General features: G+C 51.5%; 1 protein-coding gene and 2 long non-coding RNA genes across 4 annotated transcripts; all 3 read left to right on the top strand.

Moving 5' to 3' along the window:
* The first annotated feature begins 644 nt into the window (after nt 1-644).
* On the top strand, nt 645-4,269 carry LOC132533929 (uncharacterized). 2 transcript variants are annotated; one of them, XR_009545690.1, is made up of 3 exons: nt 645-1,070; nt 1,190-1,768; nt 2,605-4,269. It is a non-coding gene; the product is annotated as an uncharacterized LOC132533929 (long non-coding RNA). The 2 variants fall into 2 exon arrangements; XR_009545689.1 differs by lacking the exon at nt 645-1,070 and having other exon boundaries at nt 1,133-1,768.
* Nucleotides 4,270-4,914: 645 nt separating this feature from the next.
* On the top strand, nt 4,915-8,619 carry LOC132533925 (uncharacterized). The gene is made up of 2 exons (XR_009545688.1): nt 4,915-6,128; nt 6,965-8,619. It is a non-coding gene; the product is annotated as an uncharacterized LOC132533925 (long non-coding RNA).
* Nucleotides 8,620-14,000: 5,381 nt separating this feature from the next.
* Nucleotides 14,001-15,373, top strand: LOC132533928 (pro-adrenomedullin-like). The gene is made up of 4 exons (XM_060177199.1): nt 14,001-14,342; nt 14,643-14,775; nt 14,889-15,017; nt 15,122-15,373. Exons 2-4 carry the CDS (start codon nt 14,678-14,680, stop codon nt 15,339-15,341), a joined length of 447 nt encoding a protein of 148 aa, XP_060033182.1. The 5' UTR covers nt 14,001-14,342; nt 14,643-14,677; the 3' UTR covers nt 15,342-15,373.
* The last annotated feature ends 7,037 nt before the right edge of the window (nt 15,374-22,410 follow it).

Below are 22,410 nucleotides of genomic sequence, written 5' to 3'. Positions count from 1 at the left end.
GGGAGTGACTTCTTAGTGGTGTGGAGTGCTCTTTTGGGAGGAGAAAATGTTTTGGAACTAGAGACAGTAGTTGTATTACATTGTGAATGTGCTAAACACCACTGAGTTGTGCACTGAAATGGTTCACTTTATGATGTGTCATTTTTAATCTATGTGTATATTTACTGACGAGAGACAAAATGAAGACGGAGGAGGGAAAGGGGGAGAGAAAGAGAGAGGAGACTGCAGCACTGCTTCAGCACTCCTGAAGGTAGGGACTAGGGCTTGGAACCCAAGTCCTTGTGCATTGTGGCATGTGCATACTCAATCTATGTTTTGCTGCTCAGTGAACAACTGCCAGTCTGCTAAGACTGATAGGCCCCACAAGGTAATCTGCTTACTCAGGTTGGCTCAGAGCCACACCATCCCCTAAGATAACCACCATCACCTTTCACCAAAAAGTGAGGAAGTGAAAGCAAGCTCAGATTTGCTGGAGTAAAGGCTGGCAAAGGCAGGGAGAGGGGGAGATTGCACAACACAAAGATGACATGGACGTAGCACATGCTTCTCACTGGTGCTTTAGAACACAAAAAAGGCAGTCACTAGTAAGTAAGCAAGGATTATCAGCCCTTTGCTCCTGCAGTTGGCAGACACTGAGTGAGTGGTTAATCTGCAGTCACTGAAGTGCTTCCTGTGGTTAGCCACTACAGTTCAGAGAGGCAGTATGAGAGTTAGACTTGGCCAAACATCCATATCCAAGGCTGAGACCTGAAGCAGTCTGCTAACCCAGCTCCTACCAACGGACTTTATAGCAGCTGCAGCAGAGAATTCACAGAGCTGCTGTCACATCGCCATCCACTCAGCTGTCTAACTGGGAAAGCGATTGATTGTTCCTCTAAACACCTGCCCCGTTCTCAGCCTCGGTCATCACTCAGTCCTGCTTACCCTATTTTCCAAACGGACACACTTCTCTACCCTCACTACCACTCTACAAATCTGAGCCACTGTCCTCTCCCAAGTTGACTGTTGCAAGTAACTACTAACTACTGACAGCTGCCCTGCTTCCTTGGTGGTTCCAGATGTTCAGAAAGGTAACAGTGAAGGACAGTGAGGGAGCTACGTATCCTGTCATCCGTTTGTTGGGCTGTCAGACCTGTCACAATGTATTTTTCTGCTTTCCTACCATAACGTGTGATAACTTTCCCAACAGCCCAATCAATCTGTATAGAAAACTGCTCTGCTTCTCCTGCTAAGTATTCTAGGTGTGGGAGGGAGGGCTAAGCAATGACTGATGGAAACTGCCACACAGCTGAAGTATGCCCAGCTTCAGCCACTACAGTATCAACAGGTGCAGAGAGCTTACAGACTGCTTTGATGCAGATGCCCTGTTTATTTGTCCCTGTACTTTGTGACCCACTACAAAATGAAAATGCACAGTTTTCTGTTAATTCTTACGAATGTTGAGGGACCTACATTCCACTATCTCCCTCAGTGTGCACATCATCTTTAAAGATTGATCTTCTCAAAAGAAATGCAGCAAAGCCAATGGCAGCGGATTGGTGGCAACACTCTGTGGCTGAGGGATGACAGTGCCTGCCCGTGCAGTGGGCTGCAGAGGGGAGGCACAGTGCCCGACTTCCAGGGCTGGGCAGGAGGGATTCGATCATGGGGTTTCTGGACCCTGTGCTGTTTCTTTTTCTTTTTCATTCACCAGAGCTTTGCTCAGCTCTGACGAATAGTAAGGGGTTCAAGAGACCGGACACTGGATTTCTGAGCCTGAGGCATGGAAGTCTGTAGTATATCCACCCTGTTTTCTTCCTGATTTCTGTTTTCTTCTTGTGTTTTAGGCTTCAAGCATGCAGGATTCCACTGCTCCTGCAGGCTTCCTCTTTATCTTTTTCTCCTCTAGTAGGCAAGAGGTGCAGGGAGAGGTTAGAGAGAGAGAGGTAGGAGAGAGAGCATGCACTGCTCCACCACTTGGGAGGCATCTGTTTGACATGGTGCTCCCACGTGGGGCTGTGGCCTCAAAGCCGGGCTGCTGGGCACACTGAAGTGTGTTCTGCAGAGCGAGGACGCTGCTGGCCCCGATCTCCTTCAGTTTGTACCGACTGCCAACTCTCCACTGCTTCCCTTCCCCCTTCCACTATATTCAATCCTCAAAATGACCCTTTGAACAAATGCATGCAAGATCCCGTCTATCTTGTCTTCAAACCTGTCAATAACTTTCCGTGTCACCATGGCTAAGGGCAAAGCTTCAGTGTGTCCTACAGGGTGCTAGTGACTCTATTGCCAATGATCTCTTCATTCTCACTTCATGCCACCATCCTCCTCACAGGTGCATCCAACTATGCTTTCCACCCCCACCCCCACCCGCATCCTTTCAAGCACTGCTCAGCTCTGGCGTATGGTGGTATAGGGGACTGACCCCTGGTCTTCAGAGCCTCAGGCACGACCGTCCCTCTGCATCACCATTATACTGTCCACCCCTTCTATCTATGTCTGATCTCTCTCATCCTCATGCCTCCACATTTCCTTTTACTCCATTTGGAACATTAGGCCACCCTCATCTTGCTTTTCCCTCAGGACACTGGCCACACTGTTTAATCACATGTTTGTTCTTCTGAGAATTGACGCCAGGCCCCTCCGCCATTCAGGAAGCTCCCCGAGGTGAAGAACGACATTGTCACTGACAGTCACCTCAGACACGGCACTCAGCATGGCGCTGGCTGCACACGGTACACTGCATGCGCTCCCGGAATGTAGCGCGTTCCCTTGCATTTGTCCTCTGCAACATGATTTCAGCTTCAAGGAGGTCTGTCTTGCGACTTTATCAGCTCCAAGGAATGATTGTTTCTGTCCATCACTTTTGTACAGGAAAACAAAACCGAGGGAGCAAAAGAACCACTTCCTTATGTGTGTGATATGGAGCCTAGCACACCACAGTGTGCCCTGCCTGTCTCCACCACTCCAGGACACTCCTTTGTTTTACTTTAGAGAGAGAGGGGGAGAGAGAGACATACAGACAGACAGACAGACATGCCAGAGCATTGTTCAGCCTAACACGCCACAGTGTGCCCTGCCTGTCTCCACTACTCCAGGACACTCGTTTTTTTTTTTTTTCTTGAGAGAGAGAGGGAGGGAGGTAGGTAGAGAGCGAGGCAGGGAGAGAGAGAGAGAGAGAGAGAGAGAGAGAGAGATTGAGAGGAAGACAGACATGCCAGAGCACTGTGCAGCTCTGTTTATGGTGATGCCAGGGATTGAAGCTGGGACCTGGGAGTCTCAGGCATGAAAGTCTTCTGTATAACCATTATGTTGTCTTCACAGCTCTGTCTTTAGTTTTCTACATGATTTGAATGGCATCACACTGGCATTTCTGAAATTGATTTATTTGGGGAAGGAGGAAGGAAGAGTGGAAGGGAGGAAGGAGCGAGAGAAAGACCACGTGTGGGAGCTAGAGAGGGCGAGCACATTTGCTCAGTTCTAGAGTATGGTGGTGACCAGATTCAGCCTAGGACATCCCTGCCTCAGATGCCAAAGCCTGGTGTGCTACAGCCTGTGTGTGCTCTCTCCTCGACCCACATTACAGGATTTGCTGTTTTCTTTTCTTTATTTTTTCCCTCCAGGGTCATCACTGGGGTTTGGTGCCAGCGCTATGAACCCACTGCTCCTGGAGGCCATGCCCCCATTTTATTGTACAGGACAGAGAGAACTTGAGAGGAGAGGGATAGAGAAGGAGAAAGAAGGACAGACACCTCAGACCTGCTTCACCGCTTGTGAAGCATCCCGCTTCAGGTGGGGAGCCAGGGGCTCAAACTCAGACCCTGGAGTGGGTCCCTGCCCTTCGTCTATGTGTGCTTAGCTGGGTGATCCACTGCCGGCCCCCGCTGTTTTTTGTATTTCAACTTCAAACATGACAAAGTCTTGGATTTAGAACCTATAAGTAATTCATTTGGGAAGTGAAGAAGAAATAGAAGTCTCATTCCACACCCAGCCTTTAACTTGTTTGTGTGTGTGAGGAGAGTGAAGAGCAAGGCCAGGACATCTCTTTCTAGGCGTCATGGGAGCTGGAAGGCAGAGCCTGAGGCCTGCAAGGCCTGTGCTCTACCACTGAGCCACCTCACAGGGACACCCTCTGGCACAGCTACACGTCCCTCTGCATGGTGTGAGGACACACATTCATTACAGGGTGTTTGGTGGCTGCTTACAACTTGACTCTTTACAAATTCTCGGCAATAAAAAAGTGAATCTTCCCTGACTAATGTTTTTTCTTCTCTTTTTTTTCGTCAAAGAGATTTTACAGCTGTTTCTTCCTTCACTTCTTTCCTTGTACTCAGTGAGAACCCACAGTGTCTGCAACTTGGATGGCTGAAACTCCAAGTTAACAAGTGGCCAGAGGAGCACTCCTGCCATGGCCTTACCTTTCCCACGGGCCATCGAACTGGAAACACATTCTAGTGAGCTCTTTTTTATCTTTTCATTTTTTCTCTTTGAGGATGACAAAGTCAACTGACTCAAGGATCCTGGAGGGCAGAATGGCAAGACTTTCGGCACATTTTATCTTAATTTTTTTTAATTATTTTTTTATTACTATTATTTTATTTTCCTCCAGGGTTAGTGCTGGGCTTGGTGCCTGCACCATGAATCCACCACTCCTGGAGGCCATTTTTCCCCCTTTTGTTGCCCTTGTTGTTGTAGCCTCGTTGTGGTTATTATTATTGCCATTGTTGATGTTGTTCGTTGTTGGATAGGACAGAGAGAAATGGAGAGAGGAGGGGAAGACAGAGAGGGGGAGAGAAAGACAGACACTTGCAGACATGCACCACCGCCTGTGAAGCGACTCCCCTGCAGGTGGGGAACTGGGGCTCGAACCAGGATCATTACACTGCTCCTTGAGCTTTGCGCTACATGCGCTTAACCCACTGCGTCACTGCCCGACCCCCCTTATTGACTTTTTATCTCCCCCACGCCCAAGTTAGACCCCACTGCACTTTAGGAAACATGATTCCTGGAGCCGCATATGCCTGTCTGCGAGCACACACAAGTTCCATGATAACAAACTCAAGCCAAATCTCAAGCTGAGAGTCCAGCACTTCGCTTACCGAAATGATTGGCAGCCTTCTCAAGCAAAAGGCTGAGACCTGAAGCAGTCTGCTAACCCACCTCCTACCAATGGACTTTGTAGCAGCTGCAGCAGAGAATTCACAGAGCTGCTGTCACACTCAGCTGTCTCACTGGGAAAGTGAATGATTGTTCCTCTAAACACCTGCCCCGTTCTCAGCCTCGGTCATCACTCAGTCCTGCTTACCCTATTTTCCAAACGGACACACTTCTCTACCCTCACTACCACTCTACAAATCTGAGCCACTGTCCTCTCCCAAGTTGACTGTTGCAAGTAACTACTAACTACTGACAGCTGCCCTGCTTCCTTGGTGGTTCCAGATGTTCAGAAAGGTAACACTGAAGGACAGTGAGGGAGCTACGTATCCTGCCTTCCGTCTGTTGGGCTGTCCGACCTGTCACAATGTATTTCTCTGCTTTCCTACCATAACGTGTGATAACTTTCCCAACAGCACAATCAATCTGTATAGAAAACTGCTCTGCTTCTCCTGCTAAGTATTCTAGGTGTGGGAGGGAGGGCTAAGCAATGACTGATGGAAACTGCCACACAGCTGAAGTATCCCCAGCATCAGCCACTACAGTATCAACAGGTGCAGAGAGCTTACAGACTGCTTTGATGCAGATGCCCTGTTTATTTGTCCCTGTACTTTGTGACCCACTACAAAATGAAAATGCACAGTTTTCTGTTAATTCTTACGAATGTTGAGGGACCTACATTCCACTATCTCCCTCAGTGTGCACATCATCTTTAAAGATTGATCTTCTCAAAAGAAATGCAGCAAAGCCAATGGCAGCGGATTGGTGGCAACACTCTGTGGCTGAGGGATGACAGTGCCTGCCCGTGCAGTGGGCTGCAGAGGGGAGGCACAGTGCCCGACTTCCAGGGCTGGGCAGGAGGGATTCGATCATGGGGTTTCTGGACCCTGTGCTGTTTCTTTTTCTTTTTCATTCACCAGAGCTTTGCTCAGCTCTGACGAATAGTAAGGGGTTCAAGAGACCGGACACTGGATTTCTGAGCCTGAGGCATGGAAGTCTGTAGTATATCCACCCTGTTTTCTTCCTGATTTCTGTTTTCTTCTTGTGTTTTAGGCTTCAAGCATGCAGGATTCCACTGCTCCTGCAGGCTTCCTCTTTATCTTTTTCTCCTCTAGTAGGCAAGAGGTGCAGGGAGAGGTTAGAGAGAGAGAGGTAGGAGAGAGAGCATGCACTGCTCCACCACTTGGGAGGCATCTGTTTGACATGGTGCTCCCACGTGGGGCTGTGGCCTCAAAGCCGGGCTGCTGGGCACACTGAAGTGTGTTCTGCAGAGCGAGGACGCTGCTGGCCCCGATCTCCTTCAGTTTGTACCGACTGCCAACTCTCCACTGCTTCCCTTCCCCCTTCCACTATATTCAATCCTCAAAATGACCCTTTGAACAAATGCATGCAAGATCCCGTCTATCTTGTCTTCAAACCTGTCAATAACTTTCCGTGTCACCATGGCTAAGGGCAAAGCTTCAGTGTGTCCTACAGGGTGCTAGTGACTCTATTGCCAATGATCTCTTCATTCTCACTTCATGCCACCATCCTCCTCACAGGTGCATCCAACTATGCTTTCCACCCCCACCCCCACCCGCATCCTTTCAAGCACTGCTCAGCTCTGGCGTATGGTGGTATAGGGGACTGACCCCTGGTCTTCAGAGCCTCAGGCACGACCGTCCCTCTGCATCACCATTATGCTGTCCACCCCTTCTATCTATGTCTGATCTCTCTCATCCTCATGCCTCCACATTTCCTTTTACTCCATTTGGAACATTAGGCCACCCTCATCTTGCTTTTCCCTCAGGACACCGGCCATGCTGTTTAATCACATGTTTGTTCTTCTGAGAATTGACGCCAGGCCCCTCCGCCATTCAGGAAGCTCCCCGAGGTGAAGAACGACATTGTCACTGACAGTCACCTCAGACACGGCACTCAGCATGGCGCTGGCTGCACACGGTACACTGCATGCGCTCCCGGAATGTAGCGCGTTCCCTTGCATTTGTCCTCTGCAACATGATTTCAGCTTCAAGGAGGTCTGTCTTGCGACTTTATCAACTCCAAGGAATGATTGTTTCTGTCCATCACTTTTGTACAGGAAAACAAAACCGAGGGAGCAAAAGAACCACTTCCTTATGTGTGTGATATGGAGCCTAGCACACCACAGTGTGCCCTGCCTGTCTCCACCACTCCAGGACACTCCTTTTACTTTAGAGAGAGAGGGGGAGAGAGAGACATACAGACAGAGAGACATGCCAGAGCATTGTTCAGCCTAACACGCCACAGTGTGCCCTGCCTGTCTCCACCACTCCAGGACACTCGTTTTTTTTTTTTTTCTTGAGAGAGAGAGGGAGGGAGGGAGGTAGGGAGCGAGGCAGGGAGAGAGAGAGAGAGAGAGAGAGAGAGAGAGATTGAGAGGAAGACAGACATGCCAGAGCACTGTGCAGCTCTGTTTATGGTGATGCCAGGGATTGAAGCTGGGACCTGGGAGTCTCAGGCATGAAAGTCTTCTGTATAACCATTATGTTGTCTTCACAGCTCTGTCTTTAGTTTTCTACATGATTTGAATGGCATCACACTGGCATTTCTGAAATTGATTTATTTGGGGAAGGAGGAAGGAAGAGTGGAAGGGAGGAAGGAGCGAGAGAAAGACCACGTGTGGGAGCTAGAGAGGGCGAGCACATTTGCTCAGTTCTAGAGTATGGTGGTGACCAGATTCAGCCTAGGACATCCCTGCCTCAGATGCCAAAGCCTGGTGTGCTACAGCCTGTGTGTGCTCTCTCCTCGACCCACATTACAGGATTTGCTGTTTTCTTTTCTTTATTTTTTCCCTCCAGGGTCATCACTGGGGTTTGGTGCCAGCGCTATGAACCCACTGCTCCTGGAGGCCATGCCCCCATTTTATTGTACAGGACAGAGAGAACTTGAGAGGAGAGGGATAGAGAAGGAGAAAGAAGGACAGACACCTCAGACCTGCTTCACCGCTTGTGAAGCATCCCGCTTCAGGTGGGGAGCCAGGGGCTCAAACTCAGACCCTGGAGTGGGTCCCTGCCCTTCGTCTATGTGTGCTTAGCTGGGTGATCCACTGCCGGCCCCCGCTGTTTTTTGTATTTCAACTTCAAACATGACAAAGTCTTGGATTTAGAACCTATAAGTAATTCATTTGGGAAGTGAAGAAGAAATAGAAGTCTCATTCCACACCCAGCCTTTAACTTGTTTGTGTGTGTGAGGAGAGTGAAGAGCAAGGCCAGGACATCTCTTTCTAGGCGTCATGGGAGCTGGAAGGCAGAGCCTGAGGCCTGCAAGGCCTGTGCTCTACCACTGAGCCACCTCACAGGGACACCCTCTGGCACAGCTACACGTCCCTCTGCATGGTGTGAGGACACACATTCATTACAGGGTGTTTGGTGGCTGCTTACAACTTGACTCTTTACAAATTCTCGGCAATAAAAAAGTGAATCTTCCCTGACTAATGTTTTTTCTTCTCTTTTTTTTCGTCAAAGAGATTTTACAGCTGTTTCTTCCTTCACTTCTTTCCTTGTACTCAGTGAGAACCCACAGTGTCTGCAACTTGGATGGCTGAAACTCCAAGTTAACAAGTGGCCAGAGGAGCACTCCTGCCATGGCCTTACCTTTCCCACGGGCCATCGAACTGGAAACACATTCTAGTGAGCTCTTTTTTATCTTTTCATTTTTTCTCTTTGAGGATGACAAAGTCAACTGACTCAAGGATCCTGGAGGGCAGAATGGCAAGACTTTCGGCACATTTTATCTTAATTTTTTTTAATTATTTTTTTATTACTATTATTTTATTTTCCTCCAGGGTTAGTGCTGGGCTTGGTGCCTGCACCATGAATCCACCACTCCTGGAGGCCATTTTTCCCCCTTTTGTTGCCCTTGTTGTTGTAGCCTCGTTGTGGTTATTATTATTGCCATTGTTGATGTTGTTCGTTGTTGGATAGGACAGAGAGAAATGGAGAGAGGAGGGGAAGACAGAGAGGGGGAGAGAAAGACAGACACTTGCAGACATGCACCACCGCCTGTGAAGCGACTCCCCTGCAGGTGGGGAACTGGGGCTCGAACCAGGATCATTACACTGCTCCTTGAGCTTTGCGCTACATGCGCTTAACCCACTGCGTCACTGCCCGACCCCCCTTATTGACTTTTTATCTCCCCCACGCCCAAGTTAGACCCCACTGCACTTTAGGAAACATGATTCCTGGAGCCGCATATGCCTGTCTGCGAGCACACACAAGTTCCATGATAACAAACTCAAGCCAAATCTCAAGCTGAGAGTCCAGCACTTCGCTTACCGAAATGATTGGCAGCCTTCTCAAGCAAAAGGCTGAGACCTGAAGCAGTCTGCTAACCCACCTCCTACCAATGGACTTTGTAGCAGCTGCAGCAGAGAATTCACAGAGCTGCTGTCACACTCAGCTGTCTCACTGGGAAAGTGAATGATTGTTCCTCTAAACACCTGCCCCGTTCTCAGCCTCGGTCATCACTCAGTCCTGCTTACCCTATTTTCCAAACGGACACACTTCTCTACCCTCACTACCACTCTACAAATCTGAGCCACTGTCCTCTCCCAAGTTGACTGTTGCAAGTAACTACTAACTACTGACAGCTGCCCTGCTTCCTTGGTGGTTCCAGATGTTCAGAAAGGTAACACTGAAGGACAGTGAGGGAGCTACGTATCCTGTCATCCGTCTGTTGGGCTGTCAGACCTGTCACAATGTATTTCTCTGCTTTCCTACCATAACGTGTGATAACTTTCCCAACAGCACAATCAATCTGTATAGAAAACTGCTCTGCTTCTCCTGCTAAGTATTCTAGGTGTGGGAGGGAGGGCTAAGCAATGACTGATGGAAACTGCCACACAGCTGAAGTATCCCCAGCATCAGCCACTACAGTATCAACAGGTGCAGAGAGCTTACAGACTGCTTTGATGCAGATGCCCTGTTTATTTGTCCCTGTACTTTGTGACCCACTACAAAATGAAAATGCACAGTTTTCTGTTAATTCTTACGAATGTTGAGGGACCTACATTCCACTATCTCCCTCAGTGTGCACATCATCTTTAAAGATTGATCTTCTCAAAAGAAATGCAGCAAAGCCAATGGCAGCGGATTGGTGGCAACACTCTGTGGCTGAGGGATGACAGTGCCTGCCCGTGCAGTGGGCTGCAGAGGGGAGGCACAGTGCCCGACTTCCAGGGCTGGGCAGGAGGGATTCGATCATGGGGTTTCTGGACCCTGTGCTGTTTCTTTTTCTTTTTCATTCACCAGAGCTTTGCTCAGCTCTGACGAATAGTAAGGGGTTCAAGAGACCGGACACTGGATTTCTGAGCCTGAGGCATGGAAGTCTGTAGTATATCCACCCTGTTTTCTTCCTGATTTCTGTTTTCTTCTTGTGTTTTAGGCTTCAAGCATGCAGGATTCCACTGCTCCTGCAGGCTTCCTCTTTATCTTTTTCTCCTCTAGTAGGCAAGAGGTGCAGGGAGAGGTTAGAGAGAGAGAGGTAGGAGAGAGAGCATGCACTGCTCCACCACTTGGGAGGCATCTGTTTGACATGGTGCTCCCACGTGGGGCTGTGGCCTCAAAGCCGGGCTGCTGGGCACACTGAAGTGTGTTCTGCAGAGCGAGGACGCTGCTGGCCCCGATCTCCTTCAGTTTGTACCGACTGCCAACTCTCCACTGCTTCCCTTCCCCCTTCCACTATATTCAATCCTCAAAATGACCCTTTGAACAAATGCATGCAAGATCCCGTCTATCTTGTCTTCAAACCTGTCAATAACTTTCCGTGTCACCATGGCTAAGGGCAAAGCTTCAGTGTGTCCTACAGGGTGCTAGTGACTCTATTGCCAATGATCTCTTCATTCTCACTTCATGCCACCATCCTCCTCACAGGTGCATCCAACTATGCTTTCCACCCCCACCCCCACCCGCATCCTTTCAAGCACTGCTCAGCTCTGGCGTATGGTGGTATAGGGGACTGACCCCTGGTCTTCAGAGCCTCAGGCATGACTGTCCCTCTGCATCACCATTATGCTGTCCACCCCTTCTGTCTATGTCTGATCTCTCTCATCCTCATGCCTCCACATTTCCTATTACTCCATTTGGAACATTAGGCCACCCTCATCTTGCTTTTCCCTCAGGACACCGGCCATGTTGCTTAATCACGTTTGTTCTTCTGAGAATTGACGCCAGGCCCCTCCGCCATTCAGGAAGCTCCCCGAGGTGAAGAACGACATTGTCACTGACAGTCACCTCAGACACGGCACTCAGCATGGCGCTGGCTGCACACGGTACACTGCATGCACTCCCGGAATGTAGTGCGTTCCCTTGCATTTGTCCTCTGCAACATGATTTCAGCTTCAAGGAGGTCTGTCTTGCGACTTTATCAACTCCAAGGAATGATTGTTTCTGTCCATCACTTTTGTACAGGAAAACAAAACCGAGGGAGCAAAAGAACCACTTCCTTATGTGTGTGATATGGAGCCTAGCACACCACAGTGTGCCCTGCCTGTCTCCACCACTCCAGGACACTCCTTTGTTTTACTTTAGAGAGAGAGGGGGAGAGAGAGACATACAGACAGACAGACATGCCAGAGCATTGTTCAGCCTAACACGCCATAGTGTGCCCTGCCTGTCTCCACCACTCCACTCCAGCTCAGTGCTGCGACACTTCACAGACAAGCCCTGCACGGCCAGTGAGAAGCTGAGAGAAGCAGTGCAGAGTCCCCAAGCTCCCTGCGGAGGGTAGCACCCAAAGCCCTGCATGTGCCCAGCAGACTGAGGCACCTGCTGGGGAAATGAAAGTAAAAGGTGTTCAGGCTCAGGCCCAGCAGGAAGCTGGAGGAGGCAGGTCTCAGCCTTTCCCCAGCAGGCTCTGTGGACTAGCCCAGCATGTGGAGAGGGACTGAAAGGGAAGAGGTGGGCAACAGGAGGAGGGAGATGGGGGGAGAGGGAGAGGGGAGGGAGAGAGGGGAGAGAGAGAGGGAGAAGCCTAAGGGACTGGGGAGGCTCCTGAGGGCAGAGCATGTGTGGTAGAGTCAGTGCTGTCTTCTACAGGGACAAATCCACTGCCCCAGCCAGGGAGTCTGCTGCACGGACTGCCCTGCAGACAGCTGGGCGCCCAGAGCCGGCCTGGACCCAGACTTCTCTGCACTGCACCCCTCTGACCCTCAACCCCAGCTCTTCCCGCAGCTACTCTCAGCTGGAGCTCAGGTCTGCTCCTGTGACTCCCTCGGGGAAGAGTTCTCAGAATCTGTCACTTGGCCCTGGTCACTCCTTCCTTCCCTAGGTGCCATGTCCACAGCTCATTCCGGAGAGGGCAAAGGCAGCTGATCCAGCAGCCCAGACAAGGAAAGGTCCACTGGACCCTGGGCCCAGGGGCCTCAACGCCGAGTGTGAGAAAGACCATGGCAGTGAGGCAGCAAGTCTGGAGTTCAGCTGGGGGGCTGGTGAAGCCAGAGAAACCCTCCCCCCCACAGCTGATTTCCACAGGGCAAGAAAGCTGCCAGTCTGCAGAGTCCCTGCTGTGCCAGACCTGCAGCCTCCCAGGTAGGCACCAAGAGTCCCGACCTGTAGCTGGGAGTACCGCCTCTGTCTGGACACAGGTCCAAAGGAAGACGGGAAGCAGGTGCGGCCGAGTCCCCTCCTAGTGTGGCTCCCAGAAGGGAGGTGAGAAAGCAAAGTCAGGAAGCAGGCATGGAAGAACACAAATGAGTGACAAGCACGCTTCAGGGTGAATCACCAGGAACAGGCCAAAGTCCCTGGTGAGGGCGAGGGCTAGGACTCTTTTCTCCCCCTTAAGCAGGTGATGATCGGAGTTTAGAAAAATCCACACTGTACCCGCTCAGTCACGCATGCCTGTAGGGGGCTGAGCCACTTTTGGTGTGACCCTGGACAGTTAGCCGGCTATCTAATGTCCCCGGTGAGATGGGAAAACTGACCATCTTCAAGGGCAGGCGGTGGCGCACTGGGTCAAGCGCAGCATCACCGTGTGCGAGGATCCAGGCTGGAGCCCCGGCCCCCACCTGCAGACAGGGCCTTTCAAAAGGCGTGAAGCAGGTCTGTGGGTGTCTGTCTTTCTCTGTCCTTCTCTCTCCATTTCTCTCTGTCCTGTCAAATAAAAACACAGTAGAAAGGAAAACATGGCCACCAGGAGCTGTGGATTCATAGTACTGGCACCAAGCCCGAAGGAGAACCATGGTGGAGATGAGAGGGGGAGAGGGAGGGAGAGAAGTTGCAGTCTTCCTGAAGCCCAGGTGAGTGTGAGGATCCAAACAAACCAGGCTGTGGCTGGTCGTTGTAAGCTGATTACATACATGAGTTAACATACATGAAGCATTAGTGTACTACTCCCGGCAATGAATCCCCAGGCTTGCAGTGGGGAACGACGGTGAAGACTGCCAAACTCGCAGGTTGTAACCTTATTAGGCATAACTGGATTACATTGGGAGGAAAAACAGTATTTCTCCTTCTCCTGTTGGCCATTACCTTATTTCCAAATTAGCACGTGCATTCTCAAACCTCAGCTAGCTGCCCTTCTCCCTTCAGCCTTTCCAGATGCGCCCCTATTGCGAAAGTGAACCAGCCCACCCAGAGCCTCCTCTCTCACATGTCCATTGGGGGTGGGGGTGGGTGCCGGGCAGGACCCGGATGGGTCCTGGGGGTCCCTGGTGTCTGGGGTCGTGGCCAGGTCAGGTCAGGCGCCAAACCGGCAGTGGCACGGTCCTGGATCGGCCACATCTCTGGAGGTCCCAGCCCAGGCCCCTGGGTGCGGTGACCCCTGTGACTGGAGTTCCAGCCTGGATTCTGCACTCTGCGCCGCACAGGTCCTGAAGAGGGACCCGGGAGGCTGCACGGCCTGCTAGTCCGGGCTTGTCAGTCTGACATCTGGCTGCAGTCTCCCGCAGCACCCCAGGCAACCCCCGGAGCTCAAAGCCAATGCCTCGGGGCTGGAGGGACCCACAGCCGCCTACACCCCATGGGCATCCGGGCAGGGCCGCGCTCGCCCGAGCAGGAGAAGGAGCGCCCCGGCCAGGCCCGGCTCCTGCGCCTTTATAAGGCAGCGCTGCCGCCCTGAACTCAGTGTTTCTTGGACACCAGCCCCGCTGCCAGGCTTTACCGCAACACAGGCCTTGCGGAGTCACCGGCCCACCGCAGCCACAGCATCGGGCTGTCCTGTCTCCACCTCCAGGCGGAAAGCCTTCGCAACAGGTAGGTGACTGGGCAGGGCGGGCTCAGAGGAAACCCCCACGCTGGAGGGTGTCCCCACTGGTCGCCAGTCCCGGTGCGGTGCGTGCATTTGGCTGCGCTCCCGAGACCCAACCCCCTGCAGCCTGCGGGCAAACTCAGAGCAGGGGCGCCGGGCAAGGGCTTCCCCAGCAGGGCGGGCGGGCGGGCGGGCAGAAGGCAGAACAGCCGCCATCCCACTGCCATCCCGCAGCCTGCGCGGGGCCGCCTGGGCGCTGGGGTCTCCTGGGTTGCTGAGGCTGGACTCTGCTCTCTCCTGCCCAGGATCTGAGCGCGTCGTTGCTGTCACCGTTGCAGGCATGAAGTTGGCTGTGGTCGCGCTGATGTACCTGGTCGCACTCGCCTTCCTGGGCGCGGACACTGCGCCGCTGGACGTGGCGTCCGCGCTGAGCAAGAAGTGAGTGGCCGGCAGCCCCTTCCGGCCTCCCCGGGCCGGGCTGCGGCAAGAGGAGGCGGGCTGTGCGGGGCCCAGGGCTGGGCGCTCACGGACCGTCTGCGCGTGTTTTCCAGGCGGGACGAGCGGGCGCTCGGTCGCGACAGGAGGGAACTTCGCGTGTCCAGCAGCCACCCCGCCGGGCCCGCGCAGACGCTCGTTCAGCCCCTGGACGGGAAGGGCGCCTCCGGGGGCCCCCAGGCCAGGTACCTCGCGGGACCGGCGCGGGTGGGCGGCGGGAGGCCCCTCTGCGCCCCGGGCAGTGCCAGGCTCCCGGCGGTTTCTCACGCGCCCTCGCTCCCGCCCGCAGCAGCCCGGACGCCGCCCGCATCCCAGCCAAGCGCTACCCGCAGAGCATGAACACCTTCCAGCGCCCCCGCAGCATGGGCTGCCGCTTTGGGCCGTGCGCAGTGCAGATATTGGCGCACCAGCTGTACCGGCTCACCGACAAGAACAAGCTCCCCGAGGCCCCCCGCGACAAGATCAGCCCCCAGGGCTACGGCCGGAGGCGCCGGCGCTCCGCGCCTTAGACGGGCCCCGACCTCCTGGGCGCGCCGCGGCCGCCGCGGCCTCCTCGCCCTCGTCGGGGCCTGAGCGGCGGACCGAGGTGCGCCCACGTCCCAGGGCCGGGGCCGGGGCGTCGCTCCGCAGCCGGCAGAGACCCGCGCCCGAGGCGCCGCAGCGGCGGGAGCCCTGGCCGTGCATCCGAGACGGCGTGTGCGGGGGGCCGAACGGGAACGCAGACGCGCCGCCGCGCCCCGCACGGGGTCTGAGCCATGGTGTGAGCGCCGCCAGCGGAGCTTCCCGGGGCCGCGGGCCCGCCAGCCTCGTGGATACTTGAACTCCGTCCTCAGTGCAATGGCGGAGCGCCTGCTGCCAGTGACTTTCCCTATTTAAGCGCCGCGGCCGGGGAGGCTGCGAATAGAGCTATTTTTCTACCTGATGTTCCTGTCGTGTCACGGGCATTTAAAGAGAAGCTGCATCGTCCCCGCGTCTGTGTGTCTGTGTGTCTGTCTGAGAGTGTCCGCAGTCCAGCTGCTGCGAGGGCAGAGGCGGCGGGCGGCTAGGTGCTGACCCCCCTCTGCTAGCCGAGGCCAGTGCGTCCCGAGGTCCGGGTGCGGGCGGGTGCGGGGCGCCCCGGGCCGGGTCGGGATCCGCTTCGGGATCCGCTTCTGGCGTCGCCGCAGCACCGGGCGGGGCCGGGCGGGTCTCCCGGGCTTGTGCTCAAGCTTTGGGGATGGTGTCACCCACTTGTCATCAAACACAAGGGGCCAGGCCGTCTCCTGAAAAAGCCAACACCTTGGCTGAACAAGCTAGGGGTGGAGGGAGTGATGGGAACCGTTCTTTTTTTAGTGCCTGCGTTTATCACTTTACACACCTTATGGAACTTAGTTCTTAGAGGCCCAGCAATAACTGCTTGCAGATAAGGAGGCTGCATCTCAGACACGATCAGATCTTACACCTTATGGAACCTAGTTCTTACAGAAGCCCAGCAGCTATCTGCTTGCAGACAGAGAGGCTGAATCTCAGAGACTCCCGTAAAGTAACTTAGCCAAGGTCACACAGTGAATTCTGAGTGTGGGAGACAGGTTTGCACGCTAATGCCCCAGGTCATTTTGATGCCATGAAGACATAAAGGGTAGAGTGGGATAACCTGAACAGTTGCGTTCTCAAGCCACCTGTCCCCAGATGTCTTCTGCTCCGGGAACGGCTTGGGTGGTGACTTAGACTGTGGTTCTGAGAAGTCTGCGTGTGGCCTTGCAGGAAGGAATGGAAGCAGAAGCGCTCCTGCAGTGTGCTTGGTGAACGCAAAGTAAACTACTGAAGGGAGGTGTCACATTCTTGGTCCTGGTTTGAACAGGAATCATAAATCAGGAGCAGCCCCCCACCCTCAGCAAAGCCACTGACCTTTCTGGTTCTGGTTGCCAAACAGAGTCAGAGTACCCAGGGAAGCCTCCTGAGCTATTCCCGGCCCAAACAGCCCCACACGTAGGTCTGGAGTGTCTGGAAGAACATCTGTGTCTACAGAGCTGCCAACAGAGCGCCCACCCGGGAGGTGGGACCCTTTGTCTTTGGCAACTGCTGACCCAGGCAGCTTTGCAGAGGGTGTTGTGAGCTGACTCTGAGAGAGACATAGGAGTGTTGCGCCTCCTTTCCTAGCTGAGAGAGACAGACAGACAGACAGACAGAGAGGCAGAGGCAGAGACAGACTGACTCTGACTGTTACCTTGGGTCACGAAGGGTTCTATCAACGCTGGGCCGGAGGGTCCGTCTTCACTGCCTGGGAGAAGGGTGAGGCCAGGCAGCTCTGCCTGGTGGTCCTGCTGGCCTTCCAGAGCTAGTTTGCAACATTCTGGAGAAACAATAGAATGACCGTGACCACACAAGCAGCTGGATTTAGTAGGTTGCTCTACATTAATCCAAGAGCAAGCAAGTGGTTCTGAGAATCAAGATAAAAATTTTCAAAACAAAAATGTATTTTTCTCATTACGCAATGATTATTCAGTGTAAGAAATATTCATGGGCAGAGGGTAGACAGCATAATGGTTATGCAAAGTGACTCTCATGCCTGAGGCTCCAAAACCCAGGTTCAATCCCTCGCACCACCATAAGCCAGAGCTGAACAATGCTCTGGTAAAAAAAAAAAAAATACATACATATATATATATATATATATATATATATATATATATATATATATTCACCTTAGGGGCTAGGCAGTGGTACAGCTGGCAAACTGCATATCCTATGAACCTGGGTTCAAGCCCCTGGTGTCTGTGTCTGCAGGGATCTCTGTCTTACTCACTTTTCCTCTCTGTCTTCCCCTCAGCTCTCAATTTCTGACTATCCAATAATAAGTAAAAAGATTTTAATAATAAACTTAAAAAAGAAAAGCAACCACCTTTTACACAACTCCCAGAGACTGCCTCTATTAATATTTTAGTATATAACAAAAATACCACCTCTTAGATATTTTAATACATCGTATATGTACACACATACACACATACTCACTCTCACACCTATTTTCAGGTATCTTAAACTGAATTAATTTTATTCCTTAGTTTATCTGGTCAGCATAAGACTTCTCTCTTTAAATATCTCCTTTATAGGATCCTTTTAAAATATATTTGTATATGTCACATGTTTTTAGTTTTTAAAATATTTTTTTTGTTATGTGACGTTTCTTTTCTCTGACAAATATTTATTGCTATTTATTTATTCATGAAAGCGAGAAAGCAAGTAATAGACAGAGAGAGAACATATAAGTAAACAGATAAAAACTTAAAATAACAAGTATATTGCCGTTATCTTCTGCTTTTATCACTGCAAGTTATTATCAAGGACTGGGCAGTGACACACCTGCTTGAGCACGCGTTACCTGTCATAAGAACCTGGGTTCAAGCCCCCAGTGCCACCTGCGGAGAAACGTCACCAGCAGTGAAGCAGGGCTAAAAGGACTGGCGTAAGGATCCAGGTTCGAGACCCCTGGGCTCCCCACCTGCAGAGGAGTCGCCTCACAAGCGGTGATGTTACAGAAGAAACATCCTCAGAACAGCTCTGAGAGTTACAGCTCCAGGCCACAGCAGATCTGAAGGCGAGTCTGAGGCCGTGTCCCGTGGAGGGCGAGCAGATACTTTACTACCCGCTCAGCTCCCGGCTGACTCCAGCCACACTAGACCCCCAGAGGGATTGGGAAAGCCGCTTATATAGCCCTCAAGCTATATACTGTAAAAAATGGAGACTAATCCCTAGCACTGCAAAAACGGTATCATCTGTTTTCCATCTACACCATGCCTCGGCCTCGCGTGAGCTTAATGTGCAGCTTGGCGATACGAGAATCCGGCATGAAGCCCAGCCAGTCTATCTTGGCGTTACTCTCGATCGCACCCTGTCATTTCACGAACATCTCATAAAAACTGCAGCAAAGGTGGGCGCGAGGAATCACATCATTGCAAGACTGGCCAGCTCCTCATGGGGCACGAGCGCTTCCACACTACGATCATCATCTCTGGCATTATGCTATTCCACTGCAGAATACTGTGCCCCAGTATGGTTCCGTAGCCCCCATGTCCACTTGGTCGACTCCAAATTATATTCCTCCATGAGGATCATTTCTGGAACCATCCGTTCCACCCCGGTTCCATGGCTGCCAGTTCTTAGCAACATCGCCCCGCCAGATATTTGTCGGGATGCGCATCATCTAAGTTCATTTCCCACGTCTACACTCAACCGGACCTGCCAATATACGCGGATATCTTCGCCCACCCTGTCCAACGCTTGACGTCTCGTCACCCAATCTGGTCCCCTACGCCTACACTGAACTTCTCTGTTCCAGACTCTTGGAAACAGAGCTGGCAGTCAGCTGAGGTAAAGAACAAACACCTCATCACAGACCCCTGCGAGCGTCAACCCGGCTTTGACCTGGCACGTTATGATTGGGCCCTCCTCAGTCGCTATCGAACAGGCCATGGCCGGTGCGCCGCTATGTTCCATCGCTGGGGAGCCAGAGACGACCCGAACTGCCCCTGCGGCTCCAGACAGACTATGACCCACATAGTCAACGACTGCCACCTCTCCAGATTCAAAGGAGGTCTCGAAACTTGACATCATGCTCAACCTGACGCTGTTGACTGGCTACAGAAGAAGGGCAAAGGCTAGAAGCCCTCAAGCTGGGAGCATGCACTGATTGGTTACAAGGTGCGCGCTGATTGGTTACCAGGTGCACCAATCAGGTGTGCTCAAGGGGAATGTGCGAAGGGTTTGGTCACATTGTGAGTCATCATATTAGAGGAAGCATGAGGTGGATTGATTACGTTCCACACCCAATACGGGCTGTAGATGCAAGAGAATACAAAGTGATACATACAATTCTGCTGGCTACATTCTATGAAAAGAAATGATTTAACCAGATTTGGTTACATTTCTAGTCCCCTAGGTTTGCTGAATTCAGGGACAGCAGACACACTTGTCTACTGTGCAATTGGGGAACATTTTCTTCTGTCTTTCTCTCCCCTTCTTTGCCGCCCCCTCCTCTCTGCATTTCTCTGTCCTATCCAACATCAACATCAATAACAATAATAACTAGAACAATGATAAGACACTCTCTGGTGACTTGGTTGTTCCAAAGTAGTTCCAGTCTCGACTTGTTGCAGTCAGGTGATCTTTGCTATTCGTTGTTCATTATAGAAGTTTCAAAACTGGGTAGAACTGGAGTCTGGGCAGAGTTGTGGTCTCTGGATGCTCTGCTGATTTGGTGGGTTCCCAAAGTAGTTCTTGTGAGTCGGGCTGTAGCTCAGCGGGTTAAGCACATGAGGCGCAAAGCACAAGGACTGGCACGAGGATCCCGGTTCGAGCCCCCGGCTCCCCACCTGCACGGGAGTCGCTTCACAAGCGGTGAAGCAGGTCTGCAGGTGTCTTTCTCTCCCCCTCTCTGTCTTCCCCTCCTCTCTCCATTTCTCTCTGTCCTATCCAACCACAATGACATCATCAACAACAACTACTACTACAATAAAAACACAACAACCAACCAAACAAACAAGGGCAACCAAAGGAGCTCTAGTCCTGTCTTGTTGTGGCCTTTTCTTGTCTCTTAAGGAGGGATTCTGGTGTTGCCGCCAATATCCTCTGATGTAAGAACCTGCAGAAAACGCCCTCATCCCATGGCACTGAATGAGGGTTTCCTGAGGCAATGTATTCATAGAGGTTGTCACCTGACTGGAAGGCTTCTGTGCACAGACGACGCTCCAGTCTGTGAGAGGGACGCCCAGACCTCCTCTCCCAGTTTGCATTCTCTGTACAGTGTCTGGCATCTCACACACCCATCCCCCTCCACATCCTTGCCAACTTCTCATGGGTCTGCTTTTCTGATATCTGCCACTCTGGTGAGTATGACGTGACGTGGCAGGGCCTGGTGGTGGCACACCTGGTTGAGTACACAAGGATCTGGGTTCAACCACCCTCTCCCTTCCTGTGGGGGAGATGCTCCATGAGTCGGTGAAGTAGGTCTGCTGCAGGTTCTGTTTCTATCCCCCTCTCTATCTGCCACCCCAACTCATCCTTCTTGATTTCTCTTCCCTATCAAATAGAGATTAATTTAAAAAAAAAAGTGGGCTACTGGAGTGGTGGATTCACAGTCTGACACTCAGCCCAAGCAGTAATTTTTGTGGCAATAAAAAATAAAGTGGTTTCCCCAGAGCCCTGCCCCACTAGGGAAAGAGAGAGGCAAGCTAGGTGTACGGATCCACCTGCCAATGCTCATGTTCAGCGTGGAAGCAATTACAGAAGCCAGACCTTCCACCTTCTGCATCCCACAATGACCCTGGGTCCATGCTCCCAGAGGGATAGAGAATAGGGAAGCTATCAGGGGAAGGGGTGGGATCTGGAGTTCTGGTGGTGGGAATTATGTAGAGTTGTACCCCTCTTATCCTATAGTTTCCATCAGTGTTTCCATTTTATAAATAAAAATTAAAGTGAAATAAAAAATAAAGTTGTATTATACTGATAAGCCTAATAGTAATAAAAATGACCAATTAAAAGTAGTTACATTCTGCCTTTTCAGTTGATATTAGAGTTTCCTAGGGCGAAACCCTTAAGGGAAATGTTTAGATTGCCTGTATGTAAATTAGATTGCCTGTATGTAAATGTTTAGATTGCCTATATGTAAATTATCTTATGAACATTTTACTTACTTATTTCTGAGAGAGAACAAAGCATTATTCTGGCATACGGGACACCAGTTCAACTTGGTGACTACATGCTTGAGAGTCTAGACTTATGCATTGTGCTATCTCCTGTGTTACTAGCTGTAGACCCTTCAAAGACCACCTTTGTCCTGCCTTCAAGGTCCCTCCTGTGAAATGTGTCAAAGAAATATTCTAGGGTGGCAGATGTTTGTTCCCCTATATTTATATAACCAAATGTCACTTGTTTACTCTCTTTCTCTGATTTTGCCTCCAGGGTTATTGCTGGGGCTCAGTGCCTGCAGTATGAACCCCTGCTCCTGGCAGGCATTTTTCCCCATTTTGTTGCCCTTGTCCTTGCTGACATTGCTGTTCTTGTGAGATAGGACAGAGAGAAATGGAGAGAGGAGGGGAGGACAGATAGGGGGAGAGAAAGACAGACACCTGCAGACCTGCTTCACTTCTTGTGAAGCGACCCCCCTGCAGGTGGGGAGCCAGGGGATTAAACTGGGATCCTTATGCTGGTCCTTGCACTTGGTGTCATGTGCGCTTAATCCACTGCGCTACTGCCGGCCCCCAAACTTGTTTTTTGTTTTGTTTTGTTTTGTTTTTTATTTCTAACCCTAACCCTAACTTGTCTATTTAAAGCATTTTTTAAAAATTTATGCTTAATACTTACAAGATTGTAAAGTTATAGGGTCTAGTTCCATACTGTGCCCGTCACCAGCGTTCTGTGTCCCACCCTCCCAGTGATAACCAGCATACTTCTCACAAAGTTTTCAAACTGTCATTTCATGGCAAACATTTTGTGATGTCACTTCATACCCAGTCCATAGTCAGATCTGCCCATCTTAAAAATGCCTTTTGGGGCTGGCAAACTAGCTCACCTGGAGAGTGTGTCTGGACGGCCCTGTAG

This window comes from Erinaceus europaeus, chromosome 17 (assembly GCF_950295315.1).
Source record: "Erinaceus europaeus chromosome 17, mEriEur2.1, whole genome shotgun sequence".
NCBI lineage: Eukaryota > Metazoa > Chordata > Mammalia > Eulipotyphla > Erinaceidae > Erinaceus > Erinaceus europaeus.
This window is presented reverse-complemented; position numbering and strand designations above follow the sequence as displayed.